Genomic DNA, 22,493 nt, shown 5'->3' with positions numbered 1-22,493 from the left:
AACAGCTGAAGATGTGCACAGTGGCAGAAAAGAAAGGAGGCACAAAAACTTATTTGCGCATGCCCAGGCAAGAGGCGAACCCTATCAATCAGGCTCGAGTGGTGGTCTATGTGGGAGATAACTGTTCAGAGACCTGATTTCTTCTTTATGCAAGTCAGTAGATGGTTGGCTCACGTATGTGCTACCACTATTATCAATAGGCCACGCCTCAACCATTAGATGCGTTTCTTCATTCCTGTGCCTGTACAAAACTGTGCATTCATCGAATTTCGACGTGCATTTACACTATCAAAAATGAAAAGATAGATTAGGAGGTGAGCCTCTAAATAGCGATCAGTTATGTTTCGAAAATTTCTGGTTAACACAGCGGCTCATCTGTCCTACATAGAAGCGGCCGCAGCTAAAAGGAACCTTATACACCACACCTGTATGGCAATCAGTAAATTTGCTGATGTGTTTCATGAAACAAATCTCATTCTGCTTCTTGTCTATTACCCACTCATTCGTTTGTTTGTTTTTTTACAACTGGCTGTAATTCTGCACCCATAAGTTGCAAAAGTAGCATCAGGTGCCACCATAGCAGACGTTCAGCGCGTGATCCAACTATGATTCTCGTGCCCAAGTGGTAGATGGCACCATGCTATGTCCTCGCCTCCAATACAATCAATAAGCCAATTAGTCTTTATTATGACATGGTACATTAGTTAAGAAACCTTTGCAAAGTGGAAGGGCTAGTGTGATTGCGTTATTAACTGCCTTTGAATAGCACCTATGTAGATAACGTGTGCACGTTGTTGGGGTTAGCAGATCTGATGCAAATTTCTGGTCATGTGCCCCCTAATCTCAAAGGTCATGCTGAGGGGAAACATTGATTGCTATTGCCCCTGGCTCTGTGTCATCTCTGTGAAGCAGCAGCAATTTATTTTTCTCTTCCTGTCTCTCCATTATCAAAAATGCGTTCTTACAGAGCTTTCTTGGTGCATTCACTTAGATTACAAATGTTAAATTATGTACAAAGGCCAATTATAACTTAGCCTTTACTAGTTATGAGATGTTTGGTGATCACAAGCATTGGAGATTTGTCCTAAAGTTCAGCTAACACAGCAGAAGATATGTGGAGCAAACTAGTGAGACTTTCACCAGCTGTATCAAAGATGGACTTAATCTCTGCAACTGTGTTAGCCCCCACCATGAGGGAGAGTGTTCGATGCATTCTCAAGGCATGATAATGCCTTCCTGAGTGTTGCTGGCCTTAAGGTTTCAGTGCCTTTGCTACCCTCATTTTGTTGTGTAAGAGCGACAAGCTGCACTGATATTGCACGACATGCAGCAGGCACTTGCATCACCCGATTCAGTGTCAACGTCAAGGATGTTGTCTGTGAAGATGCCACCTGCCACCTTCCTTCACCACCACTTTCACAAGAACCTATACAGTCTTTGACTTCATGCCACCAGCACATCATTCAAATCCTGAGGGTGGACTTCTGCATTTCAAGTTGCTCAGGTCCAGCCATCTGTTTCCTGACAATAATTCCTTTAGTGTGCTGCTCTCTTTCCTCGTAATCACTGTGTGGCTTGCCCAAGCGTCTTTTCCCTGTGCTGGACCTGTGCTGCCCTTCCATTTTTTACGGCAAAGCTGTCTTAGTTTATCCTATGCTATAGTAGTAGTCAGTGTCTGCAGAAAACTCCTAGCGGGTATGTACCATTGGTTGAGCTGGCAGGTAACATGATCTCACTTTGACCAATCAGGTGTAAGCAAACGCATTTCAAATGTAGCAGCTGATTCATGACATCACGTGATCTCGCTAGCAAATCATATAGACTCGCACGTATAGATGCTGCCGTGCCGAAGGCGCAGCGTTACAAGCTCGCAAAGTGGAGGCCAGGGGCATAGCCAAGCGGGGGGTGTTGGGGTCCCCCGCTTGGCTTATGCATGGTGGGTATGTGTGGGTGTACATACACGGAAGCAAAATTTTCAATTTTGCTTGTGTATATATACACCCACACATACAAATGCACACACAAACATAAAGTATGGTTGAACCCCCCCCCCGCCCCAAATTTCTGGCTATGCCCCTGGTGGAGGCCAAGCACCAGAGGAGAGCGGCTCCGAACTGCCTGTTTGTGAAGCTGAGGCAATTTGCCAGCAGAGAGCTGAAGACTCCGAAATGTGATCTCGTGATGTGAAGGCAACACAGCAACAGAGGGTTGTCGCCACTACTGAGGGCAGCAAGGGGGGCCACTGCAAAGAATGCCGCAGTGCGAATCATCACGCATAGACAACTTCGCTGTATGACTATCTTCACAGAGTGTATGGGCGGTAGATTTTCACTCTCACTTTTGAGTAATGCCCTCCTTCTAATCTCTCTGTGCTCGGCCCTGCTTTTCCACCACCAATATGCGTGGCGGACACCACATAATAGGTCAATTTGCTTCTCCCGTTGTGTCATACACATAGCCTAGAACTACTAATACATTCTGGGCATCACAGTCAGAAATCTCAAGCTGCAAGGGAAGCAAGTGGGTGCTTAAGGCATCTTTGGATCAAGAATGAGTGACTATACACGTTAAGCAACCATATGCAATTGAAACCTACACAGTGCATTCCACTGTAGTGTTGACCTTATCTTGAATACGACCTTCTCAAGGCCCTCAAGAGACATGATTGCTTTTCAATACTGTCCTTTTAACAGCTGGCATGCCGTGTACGGCAAAAACACATTTTTGTTTCTGTAGCCCAGTTAGGTACTGGGCAGCATCTCTGTGTCAATCTCCTCAGGGATTGTTGTAAAAACAATTTTGTTGGTTGGAACAGAAAGGTTTGGCATCACATGTTACATTATTATGTACGTGCTTGCTTAGTATGTAGACGATTTTCATGTCATACAGCAGTAGTTGAAAATCACTTCTAGGGTACATTTCATGATCTGTGACAACACGACAACTTGAGCCATGATTTTATGTAGTAGCGCACAAAAGACACGTTCATGCACACATAAAAAAAGACTCAAGCACTGGACTTCAACTGCTGCTTTATTCTTTAAAGATGCACCGCGTACAGTGTAAATGTGCATGCACCATGATGACAGTGACATATCACCAATACCAGAAAGATTAGATATGACGTTTTCGTCAAGGCTTCCAATGAATATGTGATTACACTCTAAGGTATCGGTGTACTTTTTAGAGAGTGATACCAGAGAGCAACTGATACATTTGTCTTTTCATTTTAAATGTAAAGCATTTCTTAGTGAACCGCAGGCACTTTGACTGTTTCTGTCTACATATCTATCTAGCCACCTACGTCTGAGCGCTCTCATGGTCGTCTCCTTAGCTTGACACAAAGGAAAATTTGCATGGAAGGAAATTGGTGTATGACGAACACGATGAACAGGTCATTACATCAATGGCGTGAGATACTTGTTGCGTACGTCATGAAACCCTTTCCTTCAGTCACGTGTGGCACATACCCACATACGACGGCCCATGGAATGCAGGTATGAGCCACAGGTGATTTACATTTTGTATCATCCCAGGAATAGCGATAACAGACTTTGAAATCGCATTATGAAGCTTGTATCGCAGAAAATGCGGGACAAATGTGGGGGCTCAAAATAAGTGCTTTCCTCAAATAGCAAGGTCTTCAGCAAGTGCTTTCCTACCCACCACCCCAAAAACATTTCCTCGCTACAGGTCATAACTACTCAAAATGCACAAAGAAGTCGGTCCAACTCGCAACACTTGACTGAAAGCAGTAAAAAAAAATTCGGTATAAGCCACTGCTAGCCTACTGCTTCGCATCACATCGACTCCCAGAATGAGTGAGATCTGCTGAATTTTTTCAATTTTCATTACTCTTGAGGACTTCCCTTCTTCCTATTTTGTGTTCCTTGCGCACCGCCTCCATTACTGTCAGAGTGGGAGTGCAGCCACAATCCCTGGAGTGAATCTTTTGCCGAGCAGTGATAGTTGTGTTCCTGATAGTTGCATTCTATTAACCACATGTTTGGGTACCTGCTTGTCTGACCAATGTGAACCTTGTTACAGGTCAAAGGAATATTGTAAATAACCTGTTCTGTGCAAGTGACGTGGGGGATAAATGCACAGATGTTTGATTGCACATATATTAAAGGGGCCCTGCAACACTTTTCCAAGTAATCATCAAATGGCTTCATTAAAAGAGCTTATTGCCTCAAGAATCGACTGCCGCAAAAATTTTTAGAATCCGCCAAGTACGAGCAGAGTTAAAGAGATTGTCGCCCACTTGAAGCACTTTCAATCTTCTTTCGTTCTAGCAAGCGCGCTGAAAGCTACGCAGGGAGGGGGATCACAATGAGGCAAGAAGATGCATCCTTTTGACAGCACGCGTCATGACCTTGAGCACTTCCTTTTCCTTTTTTCTGCGGGCGCACGGCTTACTTTCAGTGTGATCGCGAGAGTGTGCGCGCACACGTGGCGGCATCCCGTGGTGGCCACGGTAACCATGCAGCTCACAATTCTTAAATCAGCCAACGGCCATGGGCTTTGGGTATATGGCGCAGTAATTTGGGTGTATGGCGTCATTTGTAGATTGAAGAGGGAGCGATTTCTAGCTGACTTTGAGAATTCATTGTAAATTCTAGGCCACGTGCTATGCTATAATGTTTGGCTCGCATGTTCTCAGGAGCCTTGACTACAGATCGGCAGCGTTTTTTGACCATGCTCAAAAGGTGTTGCAGGGCCCCTTTAACATAAGCCAAATTGGTGAGGATGTTTTGCTCAAGCGTTATAGCTGTAATTCTCTTAAACACTTCCACGGTGTTCCACGTGCCTCTTACTTCATATCAGTGATGGTATATTATGTAGTCAGTGAAAAGTTATTCTTGAAAAGGGTTAAAAGCAATGAACACAGGTGGGTACAATGGGACGGAAGAGCAAAAGCCGTAGGATGTCTGTCATCTGTTAAGATAATGACATGTTTGGTGTGGGTTTGTTTGCTCTGTCCAACGTCATTCACACATTTCCTGAAGAGCTGATTGAATGAACATGAATCTGTATCTATGTTGCCAGTACTTTTTTTTTTTCTAATTAAACTAAAGCAAATATGTCTTTGCTGCCCTGGTTTCAATGAATTCATTGCATTTCTACAGACTTCTGAACAAGCCAAATGTATGCTCCTGAGGCACCAGCATGCCTTTAAGCATATGTAAAGTTGTCGCGTATGTTTGTTAGCAGAAACCAAAATGAAAGGTGTGAGAACATGGAACACAATAGGAGAGACCATATTCTTTGCTGTTTTGCCTTCAACAATGCTTTTGTTCTGAGATGTAGTGGTCTACATACACTGTACTACTACCACGGCATCTGACACATTGTGTGATTGTCCCTGGTGGAATGCTGCTACGCCCATGCACTGCATGGTATAGTGCTGCAGTGCATGGGCGTATTGCTGCACTACATGGGCCTAGTGCATGGGCGTAGTGCGTAAGGCATGGTTTAGTGCTGATGATTATGTAGTTGCCATGGCAACTGCATAATCACTTTTGTGTAACATTGCCATAGCAGAATTGGATATGAGTACCGTCAACTTTTTGCGGCCATGGCAACTAAAGTTGTCAGTTTGGTTTGTCCTTGATGTTCATCATGGTATAACCAACAACGTAACAAGGTTAAAATACGGACAGTAAGAAGAAAAAAAACACAGCGCTGAGCCAAAATATTCCAACTTTGTTGCGCTGTTAGTTATTCCACGGTGAACATCCACCAACTAGCCCACCTCACGATTCTGGTTCAGTATGTACGATTCTGCTTCAGCATGTCCTTGGTGTACTGCTGCCTCGGAAAACAATGCAAACGTTTGCTTTTATGCAGTGGCGTAAATCCAGTTAAATCACAAGGGGGGACACACATATTGCCATGGCAGCGATCTTTTTATTTTTATTTACGTAGAAAGTAAAATCATGCTTTGAATTAATATTTAAAAAACGAGCATGGGTTCCCAGCTCATGTAATTGCATTGTTCTATCGAGTCTTCCCTAAAAGCGGTCGAGTAGTGATTTCGATAGTCTCATACAGCTGAAGGATATGGAACACAGGCACTACAAAATAAGCAGGCATTAACAAAAAAGTTATTGCACTATACTTAACTCTCAAGCAATTCAGATATATGGTGTTTGAAAGACAAATCTCAAGGCGGGACAATGCAAGGAGTGTTCCCCTCAGCCTGAACACAAGGGGGGTCAGGACCACCCTGACCCCCCCCCGGTGATTTACGCCAGTGCTTTTATGTATGGGATTGTTGCTACCATAGCAGATGACACTGCGCGCTAATCCTTGCCATTGTGCTGCCGAGGTAACTGATTTGTGCAAGGGCCACACCTGCTTAAATTTAGCACCCCCAACTTCATAGTCCAGAATGAGGAAAAAACAAAACAAAATGTTACAGGACACAAAATAGCGGAAAGTAGATAATTGAGCCTGTGTATTCTAAGTAACAGTGTATTGTGACCATGGAATTCTTAATAAGTTATTGCTGCTCAATAAGGTAACAGGGTTTTCAAACACCACGGTTGGCACAGAAGATTACTTAGACGACAAATGTGCCAGCGAACCAAATTTAAGCAGCAGTGGCAGTCATAGGTCGTTAAACTCACTCGTGAGTCGACTCCCTCAGACTCACTCAGAATCGGATCAAGTCTGAGTCTGAGCGAGTCCGGGTGAGTAATATTTTGGCAATGGCAAGTTTGAGTCCGAGTGGGCCCGGCTGAGAAAAATTTGAGCGAGTCGGGTTGAGGAAAATTTTGGTCAGTCTGAGTCCAGGTGAGCCCTAAGCGCAAAATAAGTTTCTTGAAGTGAGTCTGAGTGAGCTCCACATTTTTGTGCTGACCTATGGTGATTACTCAACTTCAGCATTACTATCAGCCTTATATGCCGGCTCATGTCTACTCGCACATACTTCAACGCACTAACGTTGATACGCCAGAATCAATATTTATTGCCCTCCCTCCCAAAAACTCTTTTGCGGGCAGTTCTTGATAAAAATATCTTGTGAATCATCTCTCAATAAAAATGTCTTTACTGGATTGCAATCACTATTTAAAGGTACGAGATCAAAAGGTGCCAAGTAGAGCAACAAATATGCAAGATATTGCTGTTAAAAAGTATTGACACCATTGTCAAAAGAGCTAATCATATGCTAACGGACTCATGAGCTGACTCACTAAGACTCAGATCGACCCACGAGTCTGAGTGAGTAATATTATGGTGAGTTTAAGTTCGAGTGAATTCGGCTGAAAAAAAAAATAGTGAGTCTGAGTCTGAGTTAGTCCGCTTGAGGAAAATTCTGGTGAGTCTGATTTCGAGTGAGCCCTAAAGGCAAAATGTATTTGATGAGTGAATCTGAGTGTGCTCCACATTTTTTGCCGACCTTATGTGGCAGTGGATACGAACTATCAAGTCTGCGCGAATGAATAAAAAAAAATTCTTTATATGATAGAGACTGTTCGCTTCTGTGTTGGTGAGCAATCATGGAAGATTACAGCAGTTTTCATGCTTGGTCCGATAAGTGGGACCAAATGGCCCGTTCTCGTTTTAGGGCTGCGCAAAATTGCGACAAGACATGTGGCTCTTACATTAGCCTATACAGTCACCTATTACACTATCATTCTTGGTGCAGCCTTTATGGTGGTCACTGGCACACAGCCGCAATTGATTTTGTTCATCAGTGCTACATAATGTTCACAAGTGTATAGTTATGCACTGTCACCCATACACCCTCTGTTCAGAATGCACATCAGGTTTCATTGCTTTGTGTGTGTGTGTGTGTGTGTGTGTGTGTGTGTGTTTGAGAGAGAGAAATATTGCTACACTCCAACCTCGATATAACAAACACGGATATAACGAATTATCGGTTATAACAAAGTAAATAAAGAATAGTCAGTGTTACAAATAAACGTTTATAACGAATTTTCGGATATAACAAAGTTATTTTTGTGGCAGATGTGACTTTGTTATAATGAGGTTTGAAGGTACATGCATATTGCCGGCCCCTTGAACCATGCGCATGTGCGCCTATGTATTGACCTCTCATACCAAGCAGTCCATCTGGCATCTATTTTTAAAATTGTCTCACTTTTCTTTACAGAGATGGTTTTGACATTTCTGTGGGATTGAAGCTTTGCCTGTGAGGACCTACCACTCTACCGGACAGCATGAAAGAAATAATTCCTTGTTTTTTGCCTTTACAATGTTGTGCCAGCTGACTTTATTAGAATTGTGCTTTTCGTTTTAGCATGCTATTTGTATTGTATAAAGTGAAGTTCGCTTCATATCCACTGATCTATTTACATCAACGTTCCATTGTACTTGTGATTGAAACATGTTTGGTATTGTTGGTAAAGCTTCAGTTAGGGCCATTTGTTCATGCATTGAATTACATAAATATGCCTTTTTTCAACAGAGTAGGAACTTGCAACTGGCTATACATTTGTTAGATATGTGTTTTGTCGTATTTCATTGTTCTTGTGCAAACCAGTTCATTTATATAATGCAGTACTTTGCTAACGCTACATTAAAAGTCTTTAAGGGTTCTGCCAGAAGTATTTTAGCAGCAGACATCTGACCAGGGGTGTGCCTTGTTATATAAGTTCTTGCTTATATAAACCTGCAACAATGCCTAGCGGGGATGGAGTAGGTGTATATACATTGAGCTTTTGTTGTTTATTTTTGCTTATTTTCAGTGCCACCATTTGACCAGCAGTTCTGCATTTTTGATGCATAATGAAAATGCATGGAGCCGCAACATTCATACAGCACGAATTACCAACGAAGCTGTATTCGCGTTTCTGCTGTAGATGCCTCTCCACTCCTCCGGCATGAGTGACTGTGGACGGTGATATTCCTCCTTGGGCTCGTGGTCTTTGGATGTATTCTGTGCATTGGCATGGTCCTTCTTTCACTCTCTGTATTCGTGTTGCTGCTATCGACGCCCCTCCACTTTTCTAGCGTCTCCTCCAGCGTGAGCTGGCTGCGCCGTCTCGCCTTTTCTGGATTCTGATCTTCTGTGGATGTCATAGAGCAGCTGCGTCACCACACAAAGCTGAGACAAACGCCGCCACCACACTCTTTCCCCTTCTCTCCTTTTCTGTGGTATGAGCGCACTCAATCAGACGCGCAATCTCGCCATCTCCATTCCTGTCTACTATGTAGACGCAAGCTGCCCAGAGTACCTTGGGAACGCATGTGCTGGAGATAATCAGCTTCGCTATTGAAGTATGATTCACTGACTAATCCTACTGGGATTGCCAGATTTTGCCGGCACATAGAAATACAGAGTTTGCCGTTGTCCGAACACATGCTGAATGAGTGCCAGTGGTCCAAATCTGCATGCGGCAGCATTACCAATTAAGCCACCAGCTTCTCTTCTTTTCCTTTGTTTCCTTTTCATTTAATTTTGCGTTGCAATGTGTGGTGCTGCAGCTGGCTGAAGCTCTGATCTTTCCCCCTTTACAACAGTGCCAAGATGGCCGTTTCATTTGGGTCAGCAGTAAGCTGCGCCAACTGTGGATTCTGGAACCTCTGGAGGCGCTATCTTCTACCTGGTTTTTGTTGACAGTGTCTAGAAAAGGACTATATTTTCAACTTTTGATTTGGATGTTGAAATATATGTATTTCTCGACGTGGATAAAGGAACGTCGATTGCAAAAAGAAAAAAAAAGTTAGGTTTGGTCAATCAGATCATTCTTATTATGAACTTCCTAATCAAATGAATAACCAAATGAATTCAGTTAGTCCAAGGAATGCGTAGGGGACGTTAATTGTTGCCTTCAACTGTAGTATAGTAATTATGATTTAAACTGAAATGAATTGAAGTGGATGAAAAAGTACCCTTGCTATTGGTGGGATTTGAACCCACAGCCTTTGAATTACATGTCCGATGCTCTACCAATTATTAATGACACTGAAGACAACAATTAATGTACCTTATGCTTTCCTTTGCCTAATTGTCTGTTGAATTCATTTGGTTGTGTCTAACGAAGAAATGAGCCCCTCAAAAAAATATTCCCGTTGTTTCATTTACTCAAAGGAATGGGGGTGATAAACTGAAGCAGTGGGCAGCATTTACTCCCACTGCCCACAGTGGGGCGTATCGTTAGGGTTCGCACGTGGCTACTCTATTGGAGCTTTGTTAAGGTCTTTCTGCTTATTGCTTCGGCCTCACAAAGCCACTCTTTTTCTCTCTCTCTCTCTCTCTACATGCCTCAACAAAGAGTATGACCACATCGACTTCAAAGACAACGCAAGCCATGTCATGGACAATCTTGGTTCTTTCGGAGGCAACGTCGCCGACGTTTTCAAGTGCACTCATTGCATCTTCACGGGCAGTGACGAAGCAGCGCTCGCAGAACACCTGCAAGTGGTCCACGCGGTTCCGATATCTGATTCGGAGCAAGCAGGTTACCAGTGCCAGTCCTGCCTGTCCTCGTTTTCGCGCCACGACGAGCTGCTGCAACACCTTCAGAAGCACGTCGGATCGGGCGTCCTCGAGTGCTTCCTCTGCACCAAAAGATACTCGACTCAGGCGCACCTCGTGCGCCACATCAAGACCACGCACAGCCGAACCAAAAGCTTCGCCTGCCACCTGTGCCCGAGCGTGTTCTCGCGCAAGGACAGCCTGTGCACGCACATTCGGAAGAACCATACGCAGCTTGCCAAGAGATGATGCGAGAAATCTCGGCCTTGTTTCGCGAAAGTGCATCAGCTCGACATAGTGCACTCGCAGGGATGATAGTGCAAAAGGCATGATCTGCTGCTCTACGTGTGCAATATTCGTTATGGGAAAACAGTGTGAGAAATGATGGAATGAGGACAAAAAGACAGAACAGGTGATGTTTTAGCACGGAAGTATTACCAGAGTCCTAAAGGTATTGAAATATTCTTGATATTACTCTCACGAGGAGAGGGTGGGGGGCCACGAAACGTGAGCATGCGTCCTACACTTTCCAAGACACTTGATTTGCTCACCTGTGAAGATAGTTGATGCTCTTATGTCACTTACTGTAATTGGTGGTGAACTAACACATGAAGGCCCTATGGAGCACATAATGAATTCCTCAGATTTGTCAAGCCCAGGTATTGTGATAGCTGCAGTGCAAAAACATTTGTGGTGCAAGCAAGGGCCGCATTTTCACTGTGCACTAGGGATGACTCAATTTTTCGCCACTCTTTAAAAAAAATGGTTGTTTATACATTGGCTGATTTGCTTCGCCGCAATATTTTTCGCGTTGCTTTCTGTAAGGAAGTCATATCATCAGATTGTGTGCGACCAAAACATTGTGCTACCAAAAATTTCAATTCTTTTTCTTAATACTACCACTCCCTTGTGTAATGCCATGGACTTTGAGGGTAAGAATAAACTAATAAATAAAATCACACCTGTAATGTGCATGCACCCGTGCCTCCTGTTGTTCACTCTTCACTGTTCACCACGTGAGACAAAAGTTCACTGGCCCTGTTTAGAACTCTTGTTTTGCTACCATTGTCACTGGAGCTAGCTATTCAAATGACACAGTTCCTTAGTTGAATCTGACATGTAAGTGGTATGGAAAATGAGGGTCTGACTTCGAAAGGGAACATAGAATCATTGCTTGCAAGAAATGAAAACAGCCAACTTTACTGCAACACAGGTGTCGACAATGACACCATGCTGTCTTCATTTCATCGATCAGTGCCATGCAATATGATCACATTTCTTTTACACTACTAGTGATTTCAGAGGAAGGACTCGAAACCGACCAGCCAGTCATGTATGTATTAAATGTACTATCGCGCTCAGTATGAGCTACACCGTGGGAGTGCATGGCCAGCACATTGTAAGGTTGTACAGTGGCGCCGATCGTGACATTGTTTCAAGTTAGCTGGGGAGGGTTTCGCTATTTGTGTGAGTGCGCATCACCTCCGCCTTGTTTTCACGCTCCCCCTCATTTTGCCCTGTCGTGAGATCAGCTTCGAAAATGATAACAGCCGGTGCGGATTCACACCCCAAACTTCGAATTTTCTTGAGTAAAGCTAAATAAATGGCATAAAGTTCCTTCAAATAAAGAAGGGCAAGCGTGAAAGCAAGCAATTGGAAGTGATGCACGCTCACAGGAACAGCCAAACTCTGCTGATAACTCGAAAATATGGCACGATGGCGCCAACTGTACACCCTTGCAATTGCGCTTGGACATGCGCTCGTGTGGTGTTAGCTCATATTAGTGCGATAGTACCTTATCATAAATCTTATATATATAAGTTATTCTTGCCGTGTGTAAGGTATATGTATTTGCCAAGCATGCAGCAGATGTGGCTTAATGATGCACAGAAGCAATTATAAGAAACATATTGCCCAACCACTACCATGTGATTTCAACACCGAATTTTTTAAAATTTGCAGTACTGTTAGGTCTATCAGGTTATTACAGCAGTGGGCAGAATGATACATAAATATGCAGAAGAGGTTGTATAGTACAAGACAGTAAGATTCAGGATACTTATACCGTGCTTATGTAAAACTAATTGCAGCCCATTGCTGTAAAAAGGATTGGCCACTTGGCACTCTACCAAGACTTTAAGACCTTTAAACATTGTTCAACGTACACAGACATGGATTCAATGGCTTTTGTGTTCATATGTAATAATTCTCCTGCTTTTCTTTACAGAGCCGAATGCTATGTTTCTGCAAGATCCGAGGCTTTTCCTGAAAAGACATTGCAGCCTTCTGTATCGATTGCCCTATAACACTCGTCATTCTCAGTTTTTATTTTCATCTAGTCAATACTGTACCCAGTTTAAATTACTTTATGAATGACAAATTTCTTGCTTAGACTGATCGTGTTAAAATTTTTCGTTGTTGAAAGCTGTGCTTGTAGAATTATCGAGCTTCTTTTTTGTTGCTCTCTTATGGTGAAAGAGTAGGTGATGTTTAAATGTAACAAGCGTTTGTGCTCAGTTTTGTCTGCTCCAGTACGTTCACTGTACTGTATGTGGTGTGAGGACAAGCGAATTTGCTTGTTTTTGCCGTTTGTGTGAAGCAGCCAGTGACATGAAATTGTTGTTTTGCTTCTTCCATTGCTGTGGGGTTGCTCTTGATCTGTAGTTGGTCGCAACATCAGAAAAAAATTGTCAGCTTTGCCCGCAGCCATGGTTATCCCACCCACAGAGAATTGGCATAAATGCTCAATCCTATAGCGCTTACTCATTTTGTCGCATCAAGCACTTCTCCTGTGTTTCATATTGGTTGACTTTCCAATTCAGACGTACATTTGAGTCATTTGTTTTAGGTAAGAAAGTTGAACATCCTGGTAAATTTCATCAGGGATTTTAACATCGCTGCTCAGCCAAGCGTAATGTTTTAGGTAGTCACAACGAACCTTTAACTCTTAATATGCGTAGTGTTCACATTAGCCGAGAAAAAGTACTTATGGTTCAAGCGGAATCCAGCTAGCACGACTGTCTTTCACCGGTGAAGGGCTGTTGCACCGCGGTTTTGTGGGCAGAGCTTACATTTTTCGTTTGGTTGTAATTGACTGTAGTAACTGCCTCTTATGACTAGACTTAGTGTCTAGTTCTTGCAGTGCACAACAGTGAATTGCATTATTGCCTCAAAACAAACAGTGTAGGCTTTCTTTTTATTTTGATGAGCATAGAGCCAAATGTTCCTAAAAGCTACACCTTGAACACCATGCCACTGAAGTGCAGAGCATGAATGTATTGATGCAACCAACTCCATTGCGTGCCCTTAGCGGACACAGTGCTGGTGTTGCAAAGTGGTGTAATGAAAACCATGAAGCGAAGAATCTATTGGACCGTGCACAAAAAGATTGTTGCATGGACAGCTGTTCATATGTGCACACATTTTGAGTTCCTTTCATATGAGGAAGCGTGCAGAAATGGATGGTACGGCTCCTGCTTACTGCCACGCAAAATAAAGTTGCCGGGTTTGCTCAAGGTTGGATAGATTGAAGTCTTTTATCATAACCCTGGAGATGTTAGCACCAGTTTGTCAGTTAGATTCAGTGGAAATGCATGTTTAATTACTAGCTGAAGGTCTGTGCAGGTATGTTTGGTTGTTTAATTGGCTGTTGGAGGAATAAGTGCTGATGTATGTTGTGCTTGAAAATATAGGATCTTTATTTTGAAATCTCTTACAAACGTTCTGGAAAATTATGTAAGCAGCCTTCTTTTCCCACACTGTTACCTTGCCTTTAAAGTTAAGACACTCATTCTGGAAAATTACTCTGTGTGAAGAACAGAGGGCAACAAAAATGCGTGCTGTTGAATGAATGCATGTTTAATGTGTGTGCTGGCTTCTTAAAGGCCCACGACTACGAAATTCTGTACCACATAAAAATCCTAATTTCAGGTAGCGTTGATTTAAAAATTTGCATTTCGAATACGAACGTAAACATCCCAAAAAACTCACAAAAAAAGACATTTTTTTATGTTCGCCACCTTAGTGAGGCCAAACAAGGTGCGTGCAGATCCGTACTTTTTTAATCAATGGAACTTCTATGTTTCAAGATTAAAGGCTCGTTCCCACCTGCAGCTAACAATGGTTGCATGACCAAGTTAGTCGCAAAGTGACTGGCCGCAAATGGTCGCAAATGACTGTTTTTGTCGCAAAGCGACTGTCTTGACTCAGTCGCTCGCTGCTTGATTTTTTATTCGTGCGACAGCAGTCTCAAAGCTCTCAATAACAAGTCAGATGCGCAGGAACAAGGCGTCAGCTTATTTTGCGGGGCAACAGCAATGCGAGCAGACGTGAATTCTGTGTGTCGATGGGTATCAGTCACACGCAGGTGTGAACATTGGTCGCATTGAGTCGCTTTTTGATCGCTGGACACAAATGGTCGCGCAACTGGTTCTAGTCACAGGTGTGAATGAGCCTTAAAACAAAGTTGTATGTGAAATGCTTCAGCTGAGAGCCTAATGTGTCTGGAAGCTGGTCCAGTACTATATATACGTGCAATGAAATGTTCAGGCCGGCTAAGAGCATTTAACCATTATATATACCACCTTACATCTATGCTTATCTTAATACATATATATGCTTATACCATATAAATGAGTACACATAAGCTTATATTTAAAAAAAAAATGCCCCCACCTCCCCGAAGGGAATCGTGAGGAAATGCGAATGCATTTCTTGCGCCGAGAGTACACGGTGTAGTAATTTTAATGGCGTAAATTAATGACGAGACGAGGATTTGTACCGTAACCATTTACTTATACATTCATCAGCACCTGTTTGTGTTGTCATTGTACCTGACGGCCATAATCTCAGCCTTATGGTCGCTAAAGTGTACAGTCAAAGGGTCTTTGAGAAGCGAGGACTGCCGTTGCTGTCGCAGTTCTTCGCTGAAGGGCAGGTATCGCTTGAGGAACACGTCCACACCACCCGCTCGGCGAGTGGCAACAGCGTGCGCGCACGCAGCAGCGTCGTACCGCCGAGCTCCCGCGATGCAAGCGCCCTCACGCGCCAGAGCGCGCTCCTCCTCTCCACTCACTCTCCGCTACTCCGCCCGCACCACCTGCTCCGGTTGCTAGGGGCGAGGATAAGCGCGCGCGCCCACAGCTGTTGCTATGGGAGAGGGAGTGAGAGCGGAGAGATAACACCTGCCGGCGCGCGGACACCGACAGACGCCTGACATGCCCAGACTAATAAATGCATTCGCATTTAAAACTGAAAAGCTCAAATGTTATCTGCTGACGTGTACACACCCGCCCACATGTCTTACATAGGTGTTGCATAATGTCTATTGCATTATAGGTGCTGATCATTTCTCATCGTTCTTTTTTTCTTTTTCTCTACACATGGTCAAAAAATTTCTAATCATACCTTTTTCTTTTTCTCTACACATGACGAAAAAAAAAAAAATAAAGACCAAGCCTACAGCTACGAGGACAGTTTCAATGTACAACCACAAGCTGCTGCTATGACAGGCCAGGCCAGCAATGGTGATACAGAGGACGCTGCTCTCGAGATTCTCGCCGTGGCCTTCAACTGCGACTTGTGCGCCTTCGCGAGCCACAGCGACGCCGAGCTCGCGGAGCACAAGCGAGTCGTCCACGACATCCCGGTCCAACCGAGCACCTTCCGCTGCAGCCACTGTCGAGTCGTGTTTCGGCATCACTATCGGCTGATGCTGCACCTGCAGAAGCACACCGGCTCCGGCTCCTTTCGCTGTTCCGTCTGCGCCAAGAAGTTTGCGAGCGAGCAGAACCTCTTGCGCCATGTCAAGACCGTGCATGGTACCATGGAGAACTACTTCTGCCCCCTCTGCCCGAGGAAGTTCACACGCAAGGACAACTTGCTGGCGCACATTCGAAAGCATGGCACCCACACTGCTCAGCACTGAGATTTTCGAGTGGTGTTTGGACTATCCTCAACAGGTCTGACTCGGTAACGGATGTTTTTGCGTCCGAGTGCTCAGTGAACGCCCGCCCACAGCAGTGTGTTGGCCATTTGAACCTCATCACACCAAATTCACACGTGATGCGAAAAATACCTTTGTTATGTTCTCTGTTCATCATAAGTGTACATACAGACATTTGTGACTGCATACTGGTGTCCTGGTCTAATACGCAAAAGAAATGTTCACATTGAGTCTCCTGCGAGCCACCATAGTTTATGTAGATATTTATGGCCCTTCAGCAGCTTTGGCATCCTGACACATGGCAAGTGCACGGTGCTCATTAAAAACACATTGCACTGGTGTTTATGCTCAATCATCTTATTTTTATAATAACATGGAATTGCCTCTATACTTAGCTAGCCATCTGCGGGTACGTGAACCATGACATTGGTGATTGCACGTACGTGGTCATAACATGCACATTTTTTTTTACAAACTATCCACTTTTGTTTAGGCAGCTATAGCATCAGCGCTGCATTTTCCAATATATCGTTATTCCGTGTAATCATCTGCCTCTCTCAGCTGTGTTTCTTTTTGTCACTGGTCCAGCTATTCTTATAGGCCACCGTTTGTTGTATGCCTCATAATACTGACTTAACTCTACCTAAAGTATCTTTCTTGAGCCCTTACATTCCCATAGGCTAGCTCAAGATATCGACATATTCCGAACAGCCACTGTCGTGGTATAGCCAGTCTTGTCTGTGACAATATGTCCCAATTCCTATTTCCAAAGAGGATCTCAGAAAGTTGCTGTATAGAGTGTTTTTTTTCATGCATACGGCATGCTGCAGTACCATAATATGACTTTCTACTACAGTGACGCAAACGAAATAGATTATTAATCATACAGTAGAGCAAACTTCCTTTTATATGTACAGCAGTCAGCACAGTTAATTCGAACACCATTGCGTGCGAGAGCTCATGCACCGAGATAAGCATACAACAACGAGTTTCATGGGCACACGTGAGAACGCAGGCACGAGCAAAACGTAGCGAAAACAGACCTGCCAGGTGAGTGTATTCGACCCATCGGTCAGGCGGAAAAAAACAGAAATTTAGCAGTGAAATCAACCCGCGCTTCATCTATTGTTAGCTGCTGCAAACATGCCGTGTCCAACGCTTGGCGGCGCTGCCATCAGTCGAAGCTGGTCGATTCCACGCAGCGGATCGTTCGAGTTAACCGTGCTGATGGCTGTACCTAATCTTGTTCATTATGTTCTCCAAGGTTGCTTTGAATGCATTTACAGCGTTTCTTTAATGTGCCGATTCCAATGAGCACTGAAAAAAATACATCGGGTGAATGTTTATTTTAACAGTGGCGCTGTTCTAAGTCAAGCCTGCGCAATCTTGCATGTCTGTTCTGTGTCACGCAGGGGCAGGTTCCCCACCTCATCGCTAGGGGGCGCTCATGATGGTGATGAGATGCACGTGATCTCGCTAGCCAATGACATACACTCGCGCATTTACAGCTTCACTGTCCAGCGGTTCTTATGGCGTGGAACTGGTTGAATTTTTAAAGAATAATGTGGGAAGTAAAGGGTTAACCTTGAGAGGAGTGTGATAGCCTCCATTTGTTCTTCACTACCAGTGTTCACGTGTTTTCCATCTCCATCTATTGTCAGCAATGCTAACTTCCTATCTATGCATATTACCTATGTTTTTCATTACTCCTCTAGTTGCACAGCCTTTAGTTTCCTTTTATGCTTTCTTGCTATCCATCACGTTCCAAACTGGATAAGTTAGCACTGATGCTGTGTTCTGGATTGATCACAATTTGTTATCTTTCACCTTCAGCTAATGTTAGTTGTCTAAACCAATGGACAAAATGCTTGTCGGTGCAACAGGTTGTTATTCTCGATGTATGTTTCAGTCAAAAGTGAAAGCATTCTCTGTAGTGACCAGTCATGAATATGGCCCCTGGCAGAGCACACTACGTGTTTTTCTTTCACTCGTGTACCGCATAAATTTTTCATTTTTAGTATGTGATGACTGAAGATGAACAGCATCTGCTGGTGTTCCGTAAAACTGGCGAGACTGTGAGAGATAATTGCAAATGGTAGCGTGTGAGAAGTGGCAACATTTCCAATGAGTTTGACCAAAAAGTTTAATCAAACTCTACATATTTCCTTCTTCCAACACGTAGCGACAGCGCGACATGCATGAATTGGACACCATTAAACCAATCACTAAGAGGATCCATACATGACACCAGTGCTGTAATAACGTCCAATGTTCTTATGAGAACATTGTTCATCTAGTGAAAGCCATACAGCACATTAGTTTTGCGACTTGGAGCCTTGTTTGCACCAAATAAGTTTACGTGCTGTAGTAACCTGCTTTACATGTCCAGATGTGCAAGAGCATTGTTGGTCGGTGAAACAGTGTCTATACTTAAGAGTCAAGCTGTTACTGTTTGCGGGCCAAACTATGTTTTCTCGCACAAGCCCCGTCAATCATTTGTTGTCATTCATGGAAATTTGCTGTGAACAATGAGCGAATGCTGCAAAGACCCTGTGTTTCTTGAAGTTAGCAGTACTGCATTGTTGCTTGATACAAAGAGTTTGTGCATGTTCAACAACCTATTGATTAGCTGTTTTGAAAGGTGCTATTTTCTCAGTACAAACGGTGCATAATTGTTGCTTGGCATGCCTCCTTAACCTTCGCCATGCCTAACACTTATGTGAATCACACACAAATTGTGGCCTACAACAAAGTTTGAGGGAAGAAAAGAAATTGCAAATAAACTTCTCGGCTCACCGCACAGTCCTTTGACGTTCAGAGGTGTACACACTTTCCAGCTGCCATCCCTGAATTTCATGGCTGGCTGATGGTATTGTTAGGCAAATCACCTCTATGAGGAAGTTGGATACAGCACGAAAGTACCTTTGCTACATTTGATCATTATAAACACACATTTGTTACATGCTGTTATCGCAAAATTTTAGCTTTGATTCGTTACGCACGATATGCACCACACGGTCTCAAAGCCGTCTTCTTAACTAGCTGTCAATGTGGACTGTCTCCGATGCTGGCCATGATCGGAACACAGCTTGCAAGGAGTCCGCTTGTGGTTTGAGGCGGTGGAGTTTACAGTGCAACATTGTGTACAGCCATGTTGCATATGCCAGTCTTTCACATTGAAGAGGGATCCCATATTTTGCGCTTGACTATACTCCCCCCCAAAATGTTCCGTTCTTTTGAACTGCTCATTCAGGGAAGTTGGCAGGAGTGCTACGCCCATTCTCTGTTTTCTTTTGTGACCAGAATATTGACGAAGTTTGAAGGCTCATCCGAGGGACATCGTCTCTTACATTCCTCCGCTTTGAAAATACCTCAGATTTTCAGTTTTTTTCTTTCTTTGTGTAGTGGTTGGCAATGTGATACCATTTCTACTCCACGACTCTGTGACTGTAAGCTCATTCACAGGATAAATAATACCATTCTGCTGTGCATTGTGCAGATGGTTGTGGCAAGCAGCTTTGTTGATGTGTTCAGTTTCTTGTATGGAAAGAAAAAGAATATTGAATATTTTTGATGGCAGAACCTTACTGTAGACTGCAGTGACTTGACTACAGTCTCATGCAGCAGTGCTGTGTAAATAGTTTCAAGTTAGCCTCAGCTCACTTATGATAAATTTGTGCATAAAAAGCACCAAATCAGCCACAGTGACAACACTGAAAGTGTTTTATCACAGAGCATATGTAGTTCATGCTGTTTTTATTAAAACTCTTGCTCATTCTCTGACTACTGTCTGTCTCTGTCTTTTGTGTGTGTGCGTGCGTGTGTGTGTGTGTGTTTAGAACTCCGGAATCTTATAGACCCACTGTGGTAGCTTTGCAGCTATGACATTTCACTTCTAAGCAAGCATGAGCAGGTGTGTGATTCCGAGCCATGCCCGCATTTCAGTGGGGGTGAAATTTAGAGACATGTGTGCTTGGATTTAGGTGAACGTTGAAAAACTCCAGGTTTTCAAAATTATTCCAGAGTCCTCCACTACAGTATGCCTTATAATCATACCTCTGTTTCTGGACGTAAATACCTCGCGATTGAACTTCATGTTGCTGCACCAGCTTACACGCTTGCCTGAAGGTTTCATAGATTGTCACAGCGAAATGTGGATGTTGTCCACAAAACATCACTCTCACTGTCCTCACTGCAATGCAACCTCACTGGTTGCATTAAAAATAGCATAATTCCTCCTTCCGCGATTTGGATTAGAACAAGAAAATATTACGCAAGTAAACACAGAAGCAATGAGGGATAGTGAAGCTCAGGATTTTTCTTTCAACGAAACTTTTAGGAACAAGAGGAAAGGCTGCCAGAGTGCGACAGCACTGAAGACTTGGTTGATGCAGTACATCTCTACAGCTTGATGAGGAGCCAGCAAAGTGACAGTGAAGATGTCATTACTTAAAACTGCACTCATTTGATTATAAAACTGACTCACATATTTGATGCGATAATTTCAGCTGCATGCCTTTTTTGCAGGGCATCACATGTTATTCAAGCTGGTAATAGACGGCCATAAGCATTTGTATACTCTGTGAAATTGCTTTCTATCTACCAACCAAGAGTAACTTGAAATCCATCATGGTAGCTTAGCACGTAAGGTGTTGTGCTGCTAAGCTCGAGGGCGCGTGTTCGATTCCCGGCCGCGGCGGCTGCATTTTGATGGGCCGAAATGGAAAGAATACCGGTGTACTTAGATTTATGAGCACGCTAAGGAACCCCAGGTAGTTCAAATTTCCGGAGCCCCCACTATGTCTCTCATAATTGTATTGCGGTTTTGCGACGTAAAATCTCAACAGTAATTAAGAATAATTGGAAACCCATGTTTAGACAAAAGCGGGCTGGGAACCAGAGGAACAGCAGTGGCTTTTACAGTGTTGGTGTGACGTATAAAAAGTTGTGTGACATAAAATTCTTTGTAAACTTTACGTTGAGCAAATTTAACTGCGATGCAGCATAAACACCACCTTTAATATGCCCCTGAGAAATTGCAAACTATCTCGTGCAATGCACAGCTCAGTTAGAGGGACTGACAACCAATTTTTATGGTACCTCTTTTCTTTAGCGCAGTGGAACGCTTGCCGGTCAGGGCGTCTAATCACGGAATGGTAACGTGAAAAACGCCGCGAAACATTTGTAATCAGAATTTTTCTACCTGCGGTGAATATGGAGTTGTATACACACGTGACAACATATGCTGCAAACAGTGAGAGCAGTTAGTGTTCGAGTGCGGTGGTGTACTGTGCATGCGCTGCTGCTCAACATGTTCCACCGGCTGCCGCGAAGGCAACGCCGCTTCTCACCGTGCAATTCCTTTTACCTTCTAAGCAGCACAGAATAGAGCGGGGATGGATAATAATATTCTTATTTTGAGGACTAATTATGGCGCAGGACAGCATCAGACTATGTGACTACGTACAGCAAAGTGGTCAACTCCATAATCCTGCTTCAAGGCTCTTTCGCTAGGCTGTGCGGCATGCCAGTTTATTGTTACTTTTGAACACGATTTAAAAATAGAAGTCCTACTTACAAGGCAAAAAGAACGCTGGAAGATGTCACTATATTTCACGGTCGTTTCTTTTCTACCAGGATATTATCAAGTGTTATGGCCAGTTGTCGATCCCTTTAAAGGCGAATCGCCACAAGCAATGAAACGAAGAACTTTATGTGATGATGATCACACACACATGATGATTTGTGTAATGAATGCCCACAGTAGTAGTTTCCCACCTGGCAGCGCATCAAACGTGCTGAGCACAATGGTACATGTGCAGTCGTGTGAAAGGGTAAAAGAGGAGAAAAGGACACTGCTAGTAGCGCTAATTCCAGATAAATTTCTACCAAATTTCCTTGAAGAAACTGGGACTATTGTCTATGGCAGGTGCATACTCATTGTAGCTCAGTGAGCACTGGGAGCTACTTCAAGCTGCCTTTGTGACTTGCGCAAAGGTCGCTTTGAACAAAATGCAGCGTAACACATCCGACATTTTGCAATGATGCAAAATGCATGCACATGAAAATGCATTGCCTTTGTGGTTGTGAAAGATATAG

The 22,493-nt window shown here is 43.6% G+C and overlaps 3 protein-coding genes across 3 annotated transcripts in view; all 3 read left to right on the top strand.

Moving 5' to 3' along the window:
* Window positions 1-22,493, top strand: part of LOC119372176 (oocyte zinc finger protein XlCOF28-like) — a 70,582-nt gene that overhangs the window by 12,885 nt on the left and 35,204 nt on the right. The gene's annotated exons all lie outside the window — the stretch shown is intronic.
* On the top strand, window positions 10,289-10,699 carry LOC119406547 (zinc finger protein 26). Its single transcript, XM_037673287.1, has one exon. The coding sequence runs from the start codon at window positions 10,289-10,291 to the stop codon at window positions 10,697-10,699; it is 411 nt and encodes a 136-aa protein (XP_037529215.1).
* LOC119406546 (zinc finger protein 701) overlaps window positions 15,906-22,493 on the top strand; it is a 58,434-nt gene continuing 51,846 nt past the window's right edge. Inside the window, exon 1 of the mRNA XM_049419752.1 lies at window positions 15,906-16,959. Coding sequence (XP_049275709.1) covers window positions 15,954-16,376 — 423 coding nt within the window. The 5' untranslated portion in view covers window positions 15,906-15,953 and the 3' untranslated portion in view covers window positions 16,377-16,959. The remainder of the gene's footprint in view (window positions 16,960-22,493) is intronic.

This window comes from Rhipicephalus sanguineus, chromosome 10, assembly GCF_013339695.2.
Source record: "Rhipicephalus sanguineus isolate Rsan-2018 chromosome 10, BIME_Rsan_1.4, whole genome shotgun sequence".
Classification (NCBI taxonomy): Eukaryota; Metazoa; Arthropoda; class Arachnida; order Ixodida; family Ixodidae; genus Rhipicephalus; species Rhipicephalus sanguineus.
Note: the sequence above shows the minus strand (reverse complement) of the source record. Positions and strands in the feature narration are given on the sequence as shown.